This window comes from Leucoraja erinacea, chromosome 18 (assembly GCF_028641065.1).
Source record: "Leucoraja erinacea ecotype New England chromosome 18, Leri_hhj_1, whole genome shotgun sequence".
In the NCBI taxonomy this organism is placed as follows: Eukaryota; Metazoa; Chordata; class Chondrichthyes; order Rajiformes; family Rajidae; genus Leucoraja; species Leucoraja erinaceus.
Genome location: NC_073394.1, coordinates 23,453,253 through 23,474,964, shown reverse-complemented (window position 1 = coordinate 23,474,964; position 21,712 = coordinate 23,453,253). Strand labels below are relative to the sequence as shown.

Sequence of the window (21,712 nt, the reverse complement as noted above, 5' to 3'; positions counted from 1 at the left end):
CTGCAGCACAACACAATATGTAAACATAGTACACTGTAAACAATATGATAAATGAGAGGGAAAGAAAAGTTTAATGTGTGTATATATACACATACTCACAAGTACACACACATACACACACGAGGCCTGGTCCCCCAACACAACCCGTTCCCCAAGGCCAGGATGGTGTGGGTCTCTGATGATGCTGGGTGCTATTTTGAGGCAGTGACTCGGATAAATTCCTTCGAGGAGATCAGAGCCGGTGATGGTCTGGGCAATATTTACAACTTTTTGCAGTCTTTTCCGATCCTGGGCGTTCAAGTTGCCGAACCAGACCATGATTCAACCAGTCAATATGCTGTACACCTGTCGAAGCAAGATAATCCTCTCTGACATACAAAATCTCCATAATCATCTCAGGAAGTAGAGGCATTGATGTGCTTTTCAATGTTGTTATAGTACCTGTCTCAGCACTCTCTCAGGCAGCTCATTCCATATATCCACCATCATCTGTGTGAAAAAGTTGCCCCTCGGGTTCCTCTAAAGTATTTCCATCTCACCTTAAACCTATGTCCTCTGGCTCTGTGAATTCACCCTGTACCTTCCCCTTCATGATTTCATACACCTCGATAAGATCAGCCCTTTGTCTCCTTTGCTCCAAGGAATAAAGTCGTAGCCTGCCCAACTCTTCCCTGTAGCTCAGGTCCTCAAGTCCTGGCAACATTCCTTGTTTCTTTGCATGATTTAGAACCCAGTACAGCACACAAATAGGCCCTTCGGCCCGCAATATCTGTGCTGAACATGATGCCAGTGTAAATTAATCTCCTGCCTGCATGTGATTCATAACCCTGCATGTGCCTATCTAAAAGCCTCCTAAATGCCACTATCCTAACTGCCCCCATCGCCACCCCAGGCAGCGCGATCCAGGCACCCAGCATTCCCTTTGTAAAAATATTTGCCCCGTGCATTTTCTTGTCCCTTGCATTTTAAAAAACAATAATGAAAGGATTTAGATATTTTCTTGATTGGTGAAATAATACAGGTTCTAAACAATGCGTATATTGACATGACAATTCACTAGTGATGGTGATATCCATTTAAAGCTAAATTAAAAAAATGAAATAAATTAAATATCTCTTGTTTTGTAAGGGTGCCAAATATCCCTGGGAGAGTGCAGTGACTGGATACGAGGTCTGTAATGAAGATATTTATGGGCTGGAAGAAATTCATATCAACAGTGATATCTCATTTGCATTTCAGCAATATTTTTATCTCACCCAGGTAAGCACGAAACTGTACATTGGGAAGGGCATCAGAGAATCATATTGTTCGTGGACATTTGTTTACATTTCTTGATTTCCTTTTGGTTTTAGGACCTGGAATTTTTCCGTAAGGAAGGGGGTTGGGATGTGGTTTGCAGCATTGCTGAGTTTTGGAGCAGCCGAGTGACTTGGAACCCTTCCGAGATGTGCTATGACATCAAAGGTACTCCCTGTCCGATATGTAATAGGTTGCAGGTACAACTAAAATCTCTCTACTGTGCTGACATTATCCAAGCGGCAAACTTCGAGGTGTAGGTGGCACAGTGACATATCGGTAGAGTTGCTGCCTTACAGTGGCAGAGACCTGGGTTCAATTCTAACTACAGGTGCTGTCAGTACGGAGTTTCTACATTCACCCTGTGAGCACGTGGGTTTCCTCTAGGTCCTCTATGGGGTTAATTTCTATATTTCAGTGAATTCCAAACTTAAAATTACTCGTCGTTAGGATGGCTGAAGTGGGTGGGTTTTAGTCAAATTTTAATTTTATACTGAGCAGATCCCTAAGATATTGGTGCTGTTGTGTTAGCAATGCATCTTAATTAAGGCAATTTGAAAGAAATTATCCAATTAGTTGAGGGCGGAACAATGGTACAGCAGCAGAGTTGCTGCCTTACAACACTAGAAACCCGGGTCCAATCCTGACTATGGGTGCTGTTTGTATGGAGTTTGTACTTACTCCCTGTGACCGCATTCCCTGGGTGCTCAAGTTTCCTCCCATACTCCAAAGTTGTACACGTTTGTAGGTTAAATAGTTTTGGTAAAAATTGTAAATTGTCGCTCGTGTTCGGGATAGTGTTACTGTATAACAGCGTTTCTCAACCTTTTTACCCTTGCGGAACCCTTGAAATAATTTTCATGTCTCAGGGAACCCCTACATAAAAATTATTATCTAACTTTATTAATTTTCTTTCTCTTTCATAAAAGTTCATAAGGCAAACATATATATTTTTCTGATAACTGGTATAAGCAAAAAATAACTTGCGTCTTTCTCAAGTTTATTGAAACTGCAAAAAAGAAACGGAAATTAAACTGCTTGTTCAAGAGACCTCATAATGAGGTTTTCATTGAAGGCCTGTCCCACTTACGTGTCCTTGGCACGCAAATTACGCGTCCTCGTGGTCGCGTTGAGGCACACGGGCATCCTATGGGCGTGCAGGGCCGGTCCCACTTAGAAGCGCGGAGGGGTATGCAGTTGTGCGCGACATTGCGCGGGACTCCGAAATTTTTGTAGTGAACTCTTCGCGCGCCAACGGCCTGTCGCGGAACTGACGGCCAAAGTGGGACAGGCCCAAGACTCTGGCGTGATGCAACGTCTCGCCTCCAACAGCAACAGAAGCAGGCAAACGAGTTCGGTGATCCGCCCCCACTTCTACTCCCAGAGCGGGGCCAAGAAAATTGAAGATAGACACAAAATGCAGGAGTAACTCAGCGAGACCAGCAGCATCTCTGAAGAGAAGCAATGGATGACCTTTCGGGTCAAGACCCTTCTTTTCAGACTGAAGAAGAGTCTTGACACGAAACATTACCCATTGCTTCTCTCCAGAGATGCTGCAGGTCCCGCTGAGTTACTCCAGCTTTGTGTCCATCTTCAAATGACGTCACGCGCTCCAGACGGCTGTGCATATGCATGTAATCGCGTCCGACCTTCACGGGACCGTCGCGGCTCAACGCGACCACGAGGTCGTGTGATTTGCTTGCCAAGGACACGTAAGTAGGACAGGCCCTTAACACAAAAAAAAATCAACCATATCTGTAACCACAAAAAATAAACATAAATAACTAACATTAGATGTAATACCTGTACCTATAAACTGACATAAACAGATAATAAGGACCATAATAATTTAATTGTTTAGTTATTGGGATTAAGGAAGCATAGACAGGACTGATGGAGATTGTGCATGCATCTGTACTCGAGTGAATCACTTGATGATACACAAATCTGTCACTTACAGCTCCTGTCCATTGACCACTATAGACGTCGCTAAATATATTCCCTATGATTATTACACTTTTAAATGATATAACAGGTTGAAGACTTTATTATAATGCCCAAGAATTTTCCAAGAATATGCTGTACGTGTATAATAAAACTACGAATGTGAAATTAAACACAAAAATGACTCAAAAATGCATTTACATATGATTAGCCTATTTATTACTCTTCCTCTCGGAACCCCAAGCGACCTCTTGTGGAACCCTAGCTTTCCAGGGAACCGTGGTTGGGAAACGTCTGGTAAAGGGATCACTGGTTGGCATGGACTCGGTAGACTGATGGTCCTGTTTCAGCACTGTATCTCTAAACTAAACTAAACCTATATATTTTGTCACTGTAAATCACTAATTATTTAACTCCACATAATCTCTTCAAGGAGTGATGCCACCTGATGAATATCAATCTGATGTAACAAATTCCACCTTCACTGCAGTGGGTGCCAAGTACAGGTAAGGGTGGGGAACAAGGGCATAGGATTTACATTTATTTTTAAAAGTTACCAATTTCAAGAATATGGATTCAAGCTGCGATATGAAAAGTGACCCTTGGGTGACATACTTGGAGCCTTGGTATGAATGAATGAATTAATACTCCCAAGAGAAATCGGTGCCTTCAGCAAATGTGGAAAGGGGAAAAATTAGGTTTAAGTTGTTCCCTTCAGAAGATGAATTGGGATAGCGCTTGTGAGTACAAATGTAGACCCAATTCTGCGGATTGTGGAATGTTCAGCAGATCACCAACTGCTGGAGGAACTCGGTGAGTCAGGCATTATCTGTGGAGGGAAATGTACAGACAACGTTTGGGGTCTTGTCGGGACACTTCTTCAGACTTCAGTCTGGTCTGGGCCAATTCCGAAGAAGGATCCTGACCTGAAACATTGCCTGTCCATTCCCTCTACAGATGCTGCCTGCAACACTTTGTGTTTGGCTTCAGGATATTAATGTACTGCTCCATTGACACTGGACAATGCCAATGCAGTTTGCCATAAACCCATTCCTGTTCTTGAGGAAGAGATGTCAGTCAGCCTGCTTTTTAAAAAAGGGAATATGATGAATATCATGTTACAAATTCCGCTTTCACTGCAGTGGGTGCCAAGTACAGGTTATTTTTAAAGGGAATTTTGTATAATGACTGATTAATAGGTAAAGCTCTCTTGACCAGGAGTTTGGCAGTGTGTTCTTCATGGAACAAGATGAACAATATCTGATTTGTCCTGGCCTTTCTTGCTTCCAGTTTTACCCCCTTCTTCAATCAGTCTGAAGAACGGTCCCGACCCAAAATGTCGTTTATCCATTTTCTGCAGACATGCTGCCTGACCCGCTGAGTCACACATTTTGTGTTTATCTTTGGTATAACCCCTTTTTAATATATTTTATTTAAATCTGACTTGGAGTAGTTGTTTTGCATTTCAAATGAAAGCACAAAATGGAACAACTATCCAGTCAGCCCCATCGATGGAGCAAGAAACATTTCATGATTTAGGTTCATGATTGTTCATCAATCTCCATTCACATTTACCGCTTATTTAAGCGTGTTTCAATCTTATGCCCAGTATTATAAACTATCTGTGTCTTTTAATTTTTTGGCCTTTGAATTCAACCTCATTACTTCTGGTGCAGTTATTTGTGAGTGATGGTCAACTCAGCTTTCCAGTTTGAAAATGTACTCATTGTACTGTATATTTTCTAAGTTAATTAATGGGAATTGATGTTGTATTGTTCAGCCTCCAGTTTGCTACAGAGATGGCATCGCATTTACAAATTGAAGTTCCTTCAGAATGGATGGAAATAGCCAAGAAAATCAAAGTGCCTTTTGATCCCGAGAAGCAGTATCACCCTGAGTTTGATGGCTATAAACCAGGTGCTTATGATATACTAGACCAAGTTCAGACCCGTTGGGTCTGCTGCCCCAACGCAAGATTCTACCACTCATCCGTTCCCCCAACTCAAGCCGCTCCTCCTCTTCACCCTCCCTCTTCAATCTCTAGAGAGGGAGGGGTGGTAGAGAGGGAGGGGTGGTAGAGAGGGAGGGGTGGTAGAGAGGGAGGGGTGTAGAGAGGGACGGGGAGGGGGTGGAGAGGGAGAGGGAGGATAGAGGGAGAGGGAGGGGGGGTAGAGAGGGAGAGGGGCAGTCGCCGCCACTCCTTGTTCACCGCGAGCGCTGGAGTGCCCCTCCCTCCCGGAGTGTCCCGTCCTGCCTTGCGAGTGCATTGTGACATCACTTGGGGTTTCCCCCCCGAAATTATTGAGTTTTTGGGCTGTTTTTTGAATTTTAAACGGTTATTAAGTTCGGAAATATAGGTGGGAATGCGACGGGAAGATGTTTATCGCCTCGACGGGAAAAATTGTGTGAACATGGGAAGGCTGTGGCCTAGCATTTGGAAGAAAATAGGAAAAGTAGATTGACACATCATCAGCACAAACACAAACAATACGAAGAGTTTTAATATTGTAGAGATATTTCAGATATCTTTAATGTACCATCATTTTTACTTACGACAGGTCCATTGAATCTAACATTGGCAATCCTTCAACCAACTTATTACACAGAGATTACACAGGTCCCATTTCAGCCTCTGATTCTGGATTCTGTTTTTAAAATGGTCCTTCCATAAGCTGGGGTACTGTCTAATTCACCAATACAATGTCCACCATGTGGACATTGGACTTTGTCTTAGCATTTGTCTAAGCATTGTAACCGATGTGCTACAATGCTGAGAACTATATTCTGCACTCTTATCTTTCTTCTCACTCCACCTATATTGTACTTGAGTTTGACTTGATTATATTTAAGTAGAGCATTATCTGAACTGATTGTATAGCATGCAAAACAATACATGTGATACATGTGACAAGAGAGTGTCCAGTGTATTTTATTTTCATATGTCCCACGAAGGAACAATGAAATTCTCACTCACAGCACTTAAACCTAAACCTCAGATATTTTTGACCAATATCATGACTTCATGTAGAGAATTCAGTTGCGTGTTGAGCTGCCTGCAGCACCTGCTTGGTACTCAAAAAAAAGAATGAAACAACATTAGTGAGTAGTTGTTTCTGCATTACAGGGGATGTTGTGAAGCAGGCCGATGTTGTGTTGCTGGGCTACCCACTCATGTATCCCATGAGTCCCCAGCTGAGGAAGAATGACCTGGTGATGTATGAACCTGTGACAGACCCTGATGGACCAGCCATGACCTGGGTTAGTAGAAGTTTAATTCTCGAGCCGAACAGGCAAAGTGTTTCAAACTGACCATCTTATAAAACAAGCAGCAAGAGAGTTAATTATGGTCCTCCTTTGTTAGTAATAATAAGGAACTGCAGATTCTGACTGATTTGTCTTGCATTGTTTTGTTTCCAGTTTTTTTTTCTGCCCCACTCCCCTGACTACAATTAGTCTGAAGAAGGGTGCAGAACTGAAACGTCACACCTATCCATTTTCTCCTGGGATGCTGTCTGACCCTCCTTTGTTAGTACATCGAGTTGGTTAACTTCTGTATCCCATGCATTGAGAGAGTTAGAAGAAGAACTGTCAAATTTTGAGAAAGTCGCATCATGCTGAAGCAACTCAGTCGGTCAGATAGCATCTCTAGAGAACATGGATAGGTGACGTTTCGGGTTGGGACCCTTCTTCAGACTGACTGCCAGTGGATAACTTGTTCAATGAGCAAATATTTTTCAAGGGAACTTCATCTCCAAATCTTTTTGAAGATGTACTGTTTACTGTCATGGAAATATAGGTTTACAGTGTCAGTGTCTATCTTAGAGTCAGAGTCATAAAATACAGATGCAGGCCCTTTGGCCTACCATGACCATACAAGTTGTCAAGTTGCTATCTATACTAATCCCATTTCCTCTGTGATTACTCCACATTCTCCTATTCCACATCCCAAAATCGTAGGTTAATTTGCCTCTGTAAATTGCCCCCAGTGTTGGGACTAAATGCAAAAGTAGGATAACAAAGAACTTGTGCGAACAAGTGAACTATGGTCAACATAGACTCAATGGGCCGAAGGGTCTGTTTCCATGCTGTATCTCTAAACTTTACACATGTCTGTAATAAAAACAGAAAGTGCTGGAGATATTCAACTTTAGACTTTAGACTTTAGAGATACAGTGCAGAAACACGTCCTACAGCCCACCGAGTCTGCGCCGACCAGTGATCACCCCATACACTAGCACTATCTTATACACTATGAACAATTTACAAATTTACCAGAGAAAACCCATGCGGTCACAGGGAAAACGTACAAACTCTGTACAGACAGCACATGTAGTCAGGATAGAACTCTGTAAGTCTCTGCAACTCTACCGCTGCACCACTGTGCCATCCTAAAAGATCTGGAGTGTGTCTGTGGAGAGTGAATGTTTCAGATGATAGAGCCACATAAGGTTTACAGCACAGTCAAAGGCTATTGGGCCCCTCGTGTCAGCACTGGCACATTACCAGTGCAATTCTGTTGTCCTTTCCACCAGCCCTTTCTTTATACCTTTGCCAGCAGTAGGTCATGTTAACCTCCTCCACTGATACTGCCCAAATCATGTATGGACATAATTTTTTTAAGTGTTTCTTTTTCAGAACATGTTTGCAATTGGTTGGTTGGAGCTGAAGGATTCTACTCGGGCTCAGCAGCATTTAAACAAGTGCTTTACCAACATTCAGGAACCATTCAAGGTAAATGTTGCCATGTCAATGTCGCCTGGCTCTGTTCAGATGCCTGCATTTGCAAACTAAAATGAGCAAAAGCTGCAACAGAACTTCACAAAAACTTTTCTACAGTTTAAGGATCTACAATGCTCTCCATAATGTTTAGGACAACGACACAGAATTTATTTATTTACCTCTGTACTCCACAACATGAGATATGTAATAGAAAAAAATCACGTGGTGAAAGTTTTTTTTGTTTTTTTTTTGTTTATTTTATTAGAAGTTAATACAGTACAAAGGTACGTGGTGAAAGTTAATGTGATAAAAATCACATGTGGTTAAAATCACAATGTGGTTTGTTACATTGTCAGATTTTACTAAAGGCCATTTTTATACATTTTGGTTTCACCATGTAGAAATTACAGCCCCCCCCCCTCCCCCCACATGTGCACTTTTACCACATGTGATTTTTTTCCTATTACAAATCTCTAATTATGCAGTACAGAGCCAAATAAATAAATGATGGGCCTTTGTCCTAAAAATTATTGAGGGCACTGTAGTTCCTGGAAAATGGTGATACAGGTATATAGGGTGGTGAAGACAGTGCATGATATGCTTGCCTTCATTATCTGTGGCACTGAATCCAAGAGCTGAGACATCATTTTACAGATGTGGAAAAGGAGAGATGATGATTAGACTGCGCTTGGAGTATTGTGTGCAGTCCTGGTTACCACTGCATAGGAAGGGACTGTGTAAGGCAGAGAGTGTCATTCTCAAGGATGTTGCCAGTATTGGTCAACATGTGTTGTAAGGAGAGATTGGATTGATTGGGAGTATTTTCCCTGGGAGAAAAGGAGAAAATAAATAAATCCAAGGTGATAAGTCACTCAGTGGAGATGCAAATAGAAGAAAGGTGAAAATGAATCTTATCAAGGAAATGTTGCGTGTAACTTGGATGGAAGGTGTATTTAGATGAAGTTTAATATAATTAAATTTTAAATTGTGTGAGATGGGCCACTGTGAGAAGCTTGATGGAAATGTTGCCTGAGGACTGAATTGTTTTAGGGGTGAGGACGAAACCACCACGACAGTTTGAGCGGGGGAAAGTATAGGCAAGTGCGGAAACTTCATTGAAGAAACAATGTCGTCACCTTTTGTCCATATCTCTGTCACAATGCGATCATTTCTGATTTGCTCTTGGGCCTTCTTCATGCTCTAGTGTGAGTCAGGTGCATAGGCTGTATTGGGGGGGGGGGGGGGTGAATTTAATTCTTAGTCCCCTACCTGGTGGAGAGGCGGGGAGCGGGCAATGCCTTACCGAGGTAGTAAGCTGGAGTGAGGGGCCAGCTGGGGGCTGCGGGCGTCCGGCCGCGGGCGACGCCGGTTGTAGCTGCAACTCTACCCCTGGCTGCGCGGCACTCCAAATGAGGTAAGCCCCAGCTCCGTGATGTGTGTCGGCGGCAACAGCGCTCCGGAACCGCACAGCTGTACATTGCCCGCGTAAAGGCCGCCGAAAATTCGTGGAGCTGGGGCTGCGGGCGTCCGGCCACGGGCCGCGCTGGATTTGGTGTGCCTCGGAGTTGCCGGGGTCGGAGCTACAACCAGCACCGCCCACGGCCGGACGCCCGCAGCCCCCAGCTGGAGGTTGGTATATATTTTAATTTTCATAACTTCGTAACCTCCAGTAATTTTGGTCCTTTCATATAAATGCTGAGGGTGGCCAAAAATTTCAAAGTAAATGTGGTGAAAACACCCTTGATGAATTTGCAACAGGGTACTCCCCTGCCAAAGTGAGGAAGGATTGGAACTTCTGACCTTCTGGGTCTGGACTTCGTTAATAAAAATGTACCAAAATATGGGCATGGATTTTGAATGACAGTTTTCAGGATACTGATATTTCCTTTTTCTCTCCCTCCCTACATCAGGTTTGGAGTGAAAATGCTGATGGTTCAGGGGCTGTGAATTTCCTGACAGGAATGGGTGGTTTTTTACAGACCATACTGTTTGGCTTCACGGGATTCAGGTCAGTGCAAATGTAACCATACTTCATTGGATTTTGGGAGATATCCAACAATTCATTTTATTATGCTCAAATACTTTGGTTACAGGCTCTTGCAGATTTTTCCACGATCTTTCAATCCTCAGTAGACATTGACTACTCAGTGGCACATAATTCCTTGCACTCATGAACGTTCCTTTGGTGGTATCTCAAGCAAACAGAGGTTCTTCATTAGCAGATCGAGCTAGTGAGCATTATTTGGCTACTTGACCAAAGATGGTACCACAGCTCATACTAATCCCATCACCTAACTCTGTTCACACAAACCAGAATTTACAGACTTGGTCTTTACCTGTCCACCAGCATTAGTAATCCTGGCATCTTTATCTCTAAAATCATCTACTGCCTATGAGTTGAGATAAACAGACAGGAGATTAAATCTGAGCATTTCTTTGATTCATTGTGCTTGGAAGTAAACTGTGAAATTTTTGATTCAATTTTAACACAAGTAGGCACAAGGAACTGCAGATGCTGCTTTACAAAAAAAGACACAAAGTGTTGGAGTAACTTAGCAGTTCAATCAGCATCTCTGGAGAACATGGATTGATGACATTACGGATCTGAACCCTAAGTTTTTGTCTTTGTTGAGATAGCCCCTGAAAAATAACCATTCTTTGTTTACTTTAAGAAATGTTAACTACTTTGCCATCGGAGGGTAAAATGATTGTGAACTTGCACAGACAGTTATATCGATTTAAGATGGACACAAAGTGCTGAGATTATTCAGCGGGTCAGGCAGCATCCCTAAAGAAAAAGGATGGATGACATTTCAGGTCAGGACCCTTCTTCAGACTCTAAATGACTCGGAAAAAGTGGCTTGAAACGTCATCCATCCTTTTTCTACAAAGATACTGCCTGACCTGCTGAGTTACTCCAGCACTTTGTGTCTATCATTGGTATAAACCAGCATCTGCAGTTCTTTGTACTTGCAGTTGTATTGGCTCCTCTTTATGGCACTTTCCTGTTCCAATTTAACTAGTATATTTAGGTAGACAAAAGTGCTGGAGAAACTCAGCGGGTGCAGCAGCATCTATGGAGTGAAGAAAATAGGCAACGTTTCGGGCCGAAACTCTTCTTCAGACTGATGCAGGGTGGGGGAGGGGGTGGCGGGAAGAAAGGAAGAGGAGGAGCCAGAGGGCTGAGGGAGAGCTGAGAAGGGGAGGATACAGCAAGGGATACTGGAAATTGGAGGTCAATGTTCAAGCCGCTCGGGTGCAGATTACCCAAGCGGAATATGAGGTGCTGCTCCTTCAATTTCTGATGGTGCTCATTCTGGCCATGGAGGAGGCCCAGGACAGAAAGGTCGGATTCGGAATGGAGGGGGGGGGTGGAGATTGAAATGCTGAGCCACAGGGAGATCAGATTGGTTAATGCGGACCGAGCAGAGGTGTTCAGCAAAACGATCGCCAAGCCTACGCTTGGTCTCACCGATGTAGATCAGCTGACATCTAGAGCAGCGGATGCAATAGATGAGGTTGGAGGAGGTGCAGGTGAACCTCTGTTGCACCTGGAACGACTGCTTGGGTCCTTGAATGGAGTCGAGGGTGGAGGTAAAGCGACAAGTGTAGCATCTCCTGCGGTTGCAAGGGACAGTGCCCGGGGAGGGGGTGGTTCGGGTGGGAAGGGACGAATTGACCAGGGAGTTACGGAGGGAGCGGTCTTTGCGGAAAGCAGACTGGGGAGGAGATGGGAAGATGTGGCGAGTGGTGGGGTCACGTTGGAGGTGGCGAAAATGACGGAGGACTATTTGTTGTATGTGACGGCTAGTGGGGTGGAAGGTGAGGACTAGGGGGACTCGGCCCTTGTTACGAGTGGGGGGATGGGGAGAGAGAGCAGTGTTACAGGATATCGCAGAGACCCTGGTGAGAGCTTCATCTATAGTAGGGGAGTTCCCTGAAGAATGAGGACATTTCCGATGCCCTGGTGTGGAACACCTCATCCAGGGAGCAGATGCGGCGTAGACGGAGGAATTGGGAATAGGGGATGGAGTCCTTACAGGAAGCAGGGTGGGAAGAAGTGTAGTCTAGATAGCCATGGGAGTCAGTGGGTTTATAGTGATGTCAGTCAGAAATCTATCACCTGCGATGGAGATAGTGAGGTCAAGAAATGGTAGGGAAATGTCGGAAATGGTCCAGGTGTATTTGAGTGCCTGATGGAAATTATGTGGTGAAGTTGATGATGTCAGTGAGTTGTGTGTGGGTGTAGGAGGTGGCACCAAAGCAGTCATCGATGTAGCGGCGGTAGAGGTCGGGGATGGGGCCTGGTATGTCTCGAACAAGGAGTGTTTGACGTACCCTACAAAGAGGCAGGCATAGCTGGGGCCCATGCGCATGCCCATAGCTATGCCTTGTATTTGGAGGAAATGGGAGGTGTCTAACAAAAAGTTATTGAGGGTAAGGATCAGCTCCGCTAGGCGGAGGCGAGTATCTGTTGGTTCTCTGGTCGAGGAAGAAACGGAGGGTTTTGATACCCTCCTGGTGAGGGATGGAGTTGCAGAGTGACTGGATGTCCATGATGAAGATGAGGGGATGTGGGCCTAGAGAATGGAATGCCCGGAGACGACGGAGAGTGTCTGAGGTGAACCTTGAACATAGGTCGGGAGGGATTTAACCAGGGGGGAGATTGGATGGAGTCGAGGTATGTGGAAATAAGTTCGGTAGGGCACGAACAGGCAGAGATAATGGGTCTACCGGGACAGTCAGGTTTGTGGATTTTGGGGAGAAGGTAAAATCGAGCCGTGCGTGGCTGGGGAATGATGAGGTTTGAGGCTTTGGGGGGGGGGGGGGGGGGGGGGGGGGGTGGGGGGGGTGGTAGTGAGTGATGAAGTCCATATTTTTCAGTATTATCCCAAAATACAATAGATGAGAAAAGTATTGCAGTCTTTGTAATTACACTTTCCACTGGACTGTGCTGAGAAGCAGTACTTCTGAATATTACTTAGTACAGAGTGAGCACAACCTCTACTCCCTGAACAAAGTATCATTGTTGAGGAAAATCATCTTATTGTAATTACTGCCAGTTATTAGTCTTGCTCTGTGTCCTAATAACACCAAAATTTTGCCTTGTACTTCTGTTTTGCAGAATCACAAAGAATTGTTTGCTCTTTGATCCCATAATACCAGAGGACATTGATGAGTTACAGATTACTGGAATTAATTACCTTGGCAACGTACTCCTTTTTCAACTTGCAAAGGAGCAGGCGACAGTTGTTTTGACGCAATGTTATGAAGTTCAGGGTATGGCCTTGGAAGTTGTTCTTCGGGATTCAGGAGAAATCTTTGTTTTGGATAAAGGTACAGGAAAGCTTGTATCATAATTTGATTGGGGTGATGTGAATTTTGACTGGACTAATGTATGTTGTGTGGTGTCCAGGTTGAGACGGAAGGAAAAATGCGGGTGCATGCCAACATTTTACTTTCCATATCTATGTGATAGCATTTACAAAGGGTAGCACCTTTTTCTAATTGGAATATCCGCGTTCCAAGCTTCTATTTGCAGCAATTAATTATGTAAATATGTACAGCACCTTTCATTTAGAAAATTAGTTTCATTTAGAAAAATTCTATGTCCCTTCACATCGAAAAATATGCCAGCTAACTTTTATTTTTAGTTTAGTGATTGCAGATCTAATTCTGTGACCAGCGCACAAAGTGCCGCCTGGCTAGGCTTCATCTTGGATCAGATTATTTTTGGATAATTAGCTTCTGTAAAATTGCCCCTGTGGAGGGTGAATGAGAAAGTGGCATAATATAGAACAGGTCTGCATAGGTGATTGATGGTCGGCGTGGACTGAAGGGTCTGTTTCCATGCTATGTCTCTAAACTAAACTAAACTTGCTCAAAGAAAACTTTTGGGAACAACAAGTTAGATAAATGAATCATCCATTTTATGATGTTGATTTCCTTGTCTCCATTTATGTTCATCTGATTTGCAGGGAAAGTTTTTTTTCCACACAGAGGGTGGTGAGTGCCTAGAACATGCTGCCAGGGGTGGTGGTTGAGGCAGATACGATAGAGGTGTTTAAGTGACTTTTGTATAGGCATATAGATATGCAGGGAATGGAGGTATATGGATTATATCTGGTAGATAAGAGATGATCTTGACATCATGGTCGCACCAACATTGTGGGCTGAAGGTCCTGTTCGTGCTGTACTGTTCTGTATTGTATGATGTCAACTTAAAGAGCACATCTGTAGGTGGAGGATGAAGTGGTGGCATTTGTGAATGTGTCAGGTTGAATTGTGGAGGGATGGAGTGAATGATAATTAGCGTTGAAAGAGGCTAAGTATTGGGAACATAAGAGGTAGTGTGTTTATAATCCTATACTACGGTAATTTGTTTTTTCCAAAGAGGAAGAAAGAGGCGACCGTGGCTGACAAGGGAAGTCAAGGATATAAAACTAAAAGAGAAGGCGTATAACATAGCAAAGATTAGTGGGAAACTGGAGAATTGGGAAGCTCAAGAACAGCAGAAGGTAACTAAAAAGGCAAATGCAGAGAAAAGATGAAATACGAAGGTAAGGGAGCCAATAATATAAAAGAGGACAGCAAGAGTTATTTCAGTTATATAAAAAGAAGAGAATGATGCAGGAGAAGTGATAATGGCAGAGGAGTTGAATAACTTTTTTTGCATCAGTCTTTACAGTGGAAGACCCCAGCAATGTGCCTGAAATTCAAAAGAGTCAGAGGGTGGAAGTTCATGGAATGGCTATTGCTTGGGAGAAAGTGCTTGGGAAGCTGAAAGGGCTTAAGGTGGATAAGTCACCTGGACCAGATGGACCACACCCGAGGGTTCTGAAAGAGGCAGCATTAGAGATTGTGGAGTTATTGACGGTGATATTTTAAGAATCACTAGAGACGGGAAAAATCCCAGGTGACTGGAAAATTGCCAATATTACCCACATGAAGGGAGAATAGTGGGAACTACAGGCCAGTTAGTCTGACTTTGGTGGTTGGTAGGATTTTGGAATCCATTATACTGGATGAGCTAACGGAGTACTTAGATGTTTACGATAAAATAGGCCAAAGTCAGCATGGCTTTGTGAAGGGGAGGTCTTCCTTGACAAATTTGCTGGAATTCTTTGAAGTCAATAGCAAGGAAGACAAAGGAGAGGTATTGTTTATTTAGATTTTCAGAAAGCCTTTGATAAGGTCACACATGTGAGGCTGCTAAAGAAGAGAGAGCCCACGGTATTCAAGGGCAGATACTAGCATGGATATCAGGTTGGCTGGAGTGGCAACAAAGGGGGCTTTTCCTGGTTGGCTGTCAGTGACTAGCAGAGTTCCGCAGGGCTCGGTGCTGGGGCCAGTACTCTTCACTTTGTATATTAATGATTTGGGTGAGGGGATTGAAGGCTTCATGGCCAACTTTGCGGATGATACGAAAATAGGTGGAAGGTCATGTGGTGTAGAGAAAGCAGAGTCTCTGCAGAAGGACTTGGACAGGTTGGGAGAGTGGGCAGAGAAGTGGCAGATGGAATATAGTGTAGCAAAGTGTGGAGTCATGCATTTTGGTAGTAGCAATAAAGGCGTAGACTATTTTCTAAATGGGGAGAGAATCCACAAATCGTATGTGCAAAGGGACTTGTGAGAGCTGGCGCAGGACTCTCAAAAAGTTAATCTGTAAGTCGAATTGAGTTTGATTTCTTCACTACCGATTCGACTTGCAGATTAATATTTTGGGAGTCCAGCACCAGCTCTCGCAAGTCCCTTTGTGCATTCGATTTCTGGATTCTCTCCCCATTCATTTATTTCACAAAGTGTGGAGTTACATGAATTTTATTTCAAGAGGGCTTGTATACAAAAACAGGTATGTTTTTAGATAAGGCTGCATTTGGAATATTGTGCGCAATTTTGGGCATCATATCTGAGAAAGGAAGTGCTGGCTCTGGAGATGGTCCAGAGGAGGTTTACAAAAATAATCCCAGGAATGAGTAGGTTAACCTATGGTAAGCATTTGTTTGCACTGGGCCTGTACTCGCTGAAGTTTAGAAGAATGAGTGGTGACCTCATTGAAAAATACAGAATTGTGAAAGGCTTGGATAGAGTGGATGTGGAGTGGATATTTCCACTCGTGGGAGAGTCTAGGACTAGAGGTCATAGCCTCAGAATCAAAGCACGTTCTTTTAGGAAGGAGATGAGGAGAATTTTCTTTAGTCAGAGGGTGGTGAATCTGTGTAATTCTTTGCCACAGAAGGCTGTGGAGGCCAAGTCAGCAGATATTTTAAGGCAGAGAGAGATATATTCTTGATTAGTACAGGTATCAGAGGTTATGGGGAGAAGGCAGGAGAATGCGGTTAGGAAGGCGATATAGATCAGCCATGATTGAATGGCGGAGTAGACTTGATGGGCCGAATGGCCTAATTCTACTTCTATCGCATATAAAACAATAGGCACAGTGCTAAATGTATGCCACTTACATTGCTCACCAAGATCACCAGAAACAAGTGTCACCAGTTTTTAAATGTCAAATGTACCAACAATGTAACAATGCAATTCATGCAGCAGTCTAAGATCTGTAAACACAATACACATAGATAATATATAACAAACAAAGATACCATAAATTAATAACCCACATTTTGGAGCAGTGCCTCCTATAGATAGATTCCTTCGATGGTGAGGGGGTCAGTACCTGTGATGGACCAATGGTATCTCCAACTCTCTGTAATCTTAATTTGTGTTCATTTGAGTTGCGAAACCAGACCGTGGTGTGACCGGTTAATATGCCCTCTGCCGTCCACCTGCAGAAGTCTTTGAGACTTTGAGACATCTGTCCTTGAGACTCTTGAAAGGCGCCCATAAAATAAATTTATTAGAAGTTCAAGAAAGTATTCGTCAACGTACTGGAAAACTTCAAAAGGTATGGAGAGAGATGAAAATTGGTATTGAGATAGAGAATCAGCGATGAACATATTGAATAGCAAAACAGGCTTGGAGAAGCAAATGATTCTTGGACAAAAGCGTAAATTTATAATGATCTATTTCATTATTTTTTTTCAGATCAACCTGTGTCTTTTCGTTTGGGACCTGGAAAGATTCAAACCAGGTGTCACACTGATTCTTCTGAATTATCTACAAAATATTATCTTGGAAATGAATTATGTTTTCTTCTGTAAAGTACAGCTTCTGGTACTTTCTAGGAGTGATAATTTAAGGGACTAGAATAGTGAACTTTATAGTAAATTATTCATTTCATTTTTCCAGCCTTCCGCCACCAAAAATGTGGATTCTTGATGAGATAAGATTCCACAAGCATACATTATTTTCAAGTATTTGCTGTCTTTTTTAGCATGTATAAACCAAGGCAGAAAGTGACAGTATTGTATTTTACATTATATTTAAACTTGAAGCTATTATTGAGTATATACTTTTCGGGAGAGCCATTGTGTATGGATGAAGGCTGGCAGCCCAGGCTGATTCCTTCCACCATTTCCAGTTTTCTGTTTATATCATTCAGCTAAATGCAACTAAATCTGCAATCGTTTCACTTCGGATGCATGTGGCTACACTCTAATACATCACTCGTTATCCACAGAGTTGTTGGAAGCTGTAGAATATAATGTGATCCATTCAGGCATGTATTTTATCCAAATGTAATTTAATTTCTCAAATATAAAACTCTTTAAAATTCAATATAAGGTAGTTCAGTAAATACTGTGCATTGACTCTTACACCTTATGAATAATTAAATTGGGTTTTGACCAATATTTCCTGCATTGAACTGTATCCCACCACTAAATGTAACTGCATGATCTGGCATATCCCCCACCTCGCCGTTACTGTCAGGCCAGGAAACTGTTTCTGGTTCATAGAAGTGTGTGGAAAGGTGTGTTAACATCACCAAGCCTTAGCAAGAAATTAGGTGCCAGCCGGGTGGTATTGTAACACGTGACTGCATGAGTCACAACACTAGAACCCACCTCAGATGCCTTTGCTCCATCCCATTTTGAATGGCTGTGGATAATCCTAAACATTGCAGAGCTCGGCCAAAGGCTAAACTTAAACATCTGCAGCCATGTTCAGTGAGAAATGACAGAAGAAGGAATCTCCGGAATCATAAGTAAATTAGATACTTTTCTAATACTGTCCACCTAAGTACCATACAAATTGCAAAATTACTATTGGAAATGAGGGAAATAGTGAAAATAGTCTAATGATAACATTAGAGGAAACAGCGCAGTGAATAGATTGGGGAAGTGTTGAGATGGCGAAACACAGCTAACTGAAGCAAACACAAAATCATGGATTTTGAATTGCCGACTTAATTGCAGAAGAGCTGATCATTACATGAGCAGAAAAACAAGACCCTAAATTACAGTCAAATCAATATAGGCAACACTTGCAATATAAATTTGTAAAATTCACATGTAACCATAATAATGCGAATCCTATAAATTGCTGGATGTTGTTTGTGTCAGTGGAGTATCTTTGAGTTCTCACTTAAAGTGCTCGCTCGTGTTTACCGTTACAAAAACTGAATAAACCGTTTTGTTTTAAACTCGCCATTACTGTATGAGATTTTTGTGTACTGTCCAATCTGAGTCATAATTAAGAGGGTGACTGGACCGCATGTTAACGACAGATTCAGGGTGCAGGTCAAACACACAAATCCGTGCAACTGCAACTAATCTATTTCGGTACCCCACCATCAAAGGAACCTGTTTTCCGTCAAATTTATGTGAAGAAGCTGGGAGGAATGGATGCAGAAAATACCATGGGACCAGATACGAGTAATTGCATTTCTAGCCCAACTCTTTGGGTTCCCAAATGGTGGAAGGGAAGAGATTATAAAGGCAGGAGTTGTATCTCCTTCGATTGCATGTCAAAATGCTGTAAGACGATTAATTGTTCGTAGTGTTGGAAAAGCGAATCAATGACATATGTAAGGAATGTATTGGACAGAGCCATGAGAAGGATTGTGGTTGATGTTGGAGATGAAAGACAGACACAAACCTCAATGTAAGCCACAAAAATATGTCCTCAGTTTCCATTTATAGTCTCTGGGACTCAATTCTGAATTTAATAATTTAGATGTTCCCTCTGTGATTCTCTATGGAAGTTTTCTTTCTCATTACTGGAAACTGTTGCTATCCACAGATAGTTCTAGGCCAAAGGCACACTGATTTAACGTTGTGAACATGGGTCGGCGACATTTTGGGTTGGAACCTTACATCAGAATGTCTAAAATGTGCTGAATCTTGTGTACTCAGTGTGGTCTACTATCTTATACTTTTATACTTAGTATGATTCTGCCTAATTTTATCGTTTTTGGAGATACAGCTTGGAAACAGGCAGGATCTTTGGCCCACTGAGTCCATGCTGACCAACGATCACCTGTACACTATTTCTATCCTAATCATCGGGGAAAAATTAACAGAAATCAATTACAAACCTGCACACTTTTGGGATGAGGGAGGAAATCCTAGCAGGCAGAGAAAACTCACGCGCTTGCAGGGAGAACGGGCACACTGCGAATAGATAGCACACATAGCCAGGATTAAACCGGGTCTCTGGCACTGTAAAGCAGCAACTCTACCACTGCCCGACCTTGCTGCCTAATATATATATTAGGATTGTATCTAAACTGTGTGCAAAAATACAAAGAATTTCACTGCACTTGGGTACATGTAACTATAAAGTGCCGAAGATAGAAACAAAGTGCTACCATAACTCAATGGGCCAGCCAGCATCTCTGGAGAAAAGGGATGGGTGACGTTTCGGGGCAGGACATTCAAAATGTAGATACAGGGAACTGCAGTCTGAAGAAGTGTCCCAACCCGAAATGTCACCATCCTTTTTCTCCAGAGATGCTGCCTGACCAGCTATATTATGCCAGCACGTTGTGTCTATCTTTTGTTTAGTTTTTAGAGGTATGGTGCGGAAACAGGCCCTTCGGCCCACCGAGTCCGCACCGGCCATCGATCACCACACACTAACGCTATCCTACACACAGTAGGGACAATTTACACTTATACCACACCAACTTATACCACACCATCCACGGCCCTCAGCCTTAGTACCGGCTCTCCACAGGGCTGCGTGCTGAGCCCCCTGCTCTACACCATCTACACACATGACTGCACTCCCGCCCACCACAGCAACACCATTGTCAAATTTGTGGATGACACTACGGTGGTGGGACTCATCTCCAGGGGGGACGAGTACGCCTACCGGGATGAGGCTGAGCACCTGGCAGTGTGGTGTGGAGAAAATAACCTGCTCCTCAACACCTTAAAAACCAAGGAGATAATAATAGACTTCAGGAAGAATAAAACGGACATGGTACCATTAATTATCAGAGGGGACTGTGTGGAGAGGGTGGCGGATTTAGGCTTCCTGGGAATCCATATTGAGGAGGACCTGACGTGGAGTGTGAACACCTCTGCACTGCTGAAAAAGGTCCAGCAGAGACTGCACTTCCTGAGGGTGCTCAGGAAGAATAACATCACTCAGAGACTGCTGCTGTCCTTTTATCGGTGCTCCATTGAGAGCATCCTAACATACTGTGTATTTGAGTGGTACACCAGCTGCACAGCGGCTCAGAGGAAAGCGCTCCAGAGGGTCATTGACAACGCCCAGAAGATTGTCGGCTGCCGTCTCCTTACCTTGGAGGACTTACACCGTTCCTGCTGCATCAAAAAATCCCAGAGTATTATAAAGGACATTTCCCACCCCGGACACTCCCTGTTTGAACTGTTGCCGTCAGGCAGACAGTACAGATCTACAAGGACAAGGACAAACAGACTTAAAAACAGTTTTTACCCCACTGCTATAAAGGCACTAAATGTAGCCGCCAAGGAATGTAGGGGCGATACATACTAAGGGACTGTGGTACACTGTGAAATCGACAGAAGGATGTAGGGTTGGGTGTTTATGCGTGCTATTTTCATGATATTTATTTTAGTTGTTTATCTTTTTTTTAAATATTTTACCTTGTTAGCTTTTAGAAATGTTTGAATGGTGCACTGACTGGCTGACATTTTAAAATTTCATTGTACATGGTTCTTGTTACAATGGCAATAAAGAAACTATTCTATTCTAACTATTCTAATTTGCCTACAAACCTGTACATCTTTGGAGTTTGGGAGGAGATCGCAGCACCTGGAGTAAACTCACACAGGTCACAGGGAGAATGTACAAACTCCGTACAGCCAGCACCTGTAGTTGGGATCGAACCCGGGTCTCCGGCGCTTCAAGCGCTGTGAGGCAGCAATTTTTCCGCTGCGCCACTGTGCCTTTGGTATTAACCAGCATCTGCAGTTCTTTGTTTCTACTGACCATAAAGCATCATTGACTTTGGGCTGTTTTTGCACTAATATTGGAGTAGTTAATGTATTGATTTTTTATTTATGATATATTACCTGTGTGTATTGTGTTTAGAGACCTGTTATGCTGCTGCAACTTCACTTGTTTATTATATTGTTTACAGTGTACAATGTTTACATATTCTGTTGTGTTGCTGCAAGTGAGAATTTCATTGTTCTATTTGGGACATGTGACAATAAAACACTCTTGACCAAGAGTGTTATTATTCTGTTGCCAATTAAACACACTTGACCAAAGATCATAGAGCTCTATGATCTATGCTCTTGACTCGTTGCACCGAGTGACGTTTCCTCAGACGTGGTGAATATCGCGAGAACTTGGAGAGGGGGAGGGGCGAATGTGTCATTTCGAATGTGATTGCGTCACCGAGCGCTGCCTTGTG

At 43.0% G+C, this 21,712-nt stretch overlaps 1 protein-coding gene across 2 annotated transcripts in view; it reads left to right on the top strand.

Annotated features, from left to right (window-relative positions):
• pgghg (protein-glucosylgalactosylhydroxylysine glucosidase) overlaps positions 1-18,510 on the top strand; it is a 30,308-nt gene extending 11,798 nt beyond the window's left edge. For both annotated transcript variants that reach the window (XM_055649585.1, XM_055649586.1), the window contains exons 6-14: positions 1,129-1,260; positions 1,353-1,464; positions 3,674-3,746; positions 5,021-5,157; positions 6,365-6,498; positions 7,876-7,971; positions 9,870-9,967; positions 13,085-13,296; positions 17,005-18,510. In XM_055649585.1, coding sequence (XP_055505560.1) covers positions 1,129-1,260; positions 1,353-1,464; positions 3,674-3,746; positions 5,021-5,157; positions 6,365-6,498; positions 7,876-7,971; positions 9,870-9,967; positions 13,085-13,296; positions 17,005-17,120 — 1,110 coding nt within the window. In that variant the 3' untranslated portion in view covers positions 17,121-18,510. The remainder of the gene's footprint in view (positions 1-1,128; positions 1,261-1,352; positions 1,465-3,673; positions 3,747-5,020; positions 5,158-6,364; positions 6,499-7,875; positions 7,972-9,869; positions 9,968-13,084; positions 13,297-17,004) is intronic.
• The last annotated feature ends 3,202 nt before the right edge of the window (positions 18,511-21,712 follow it).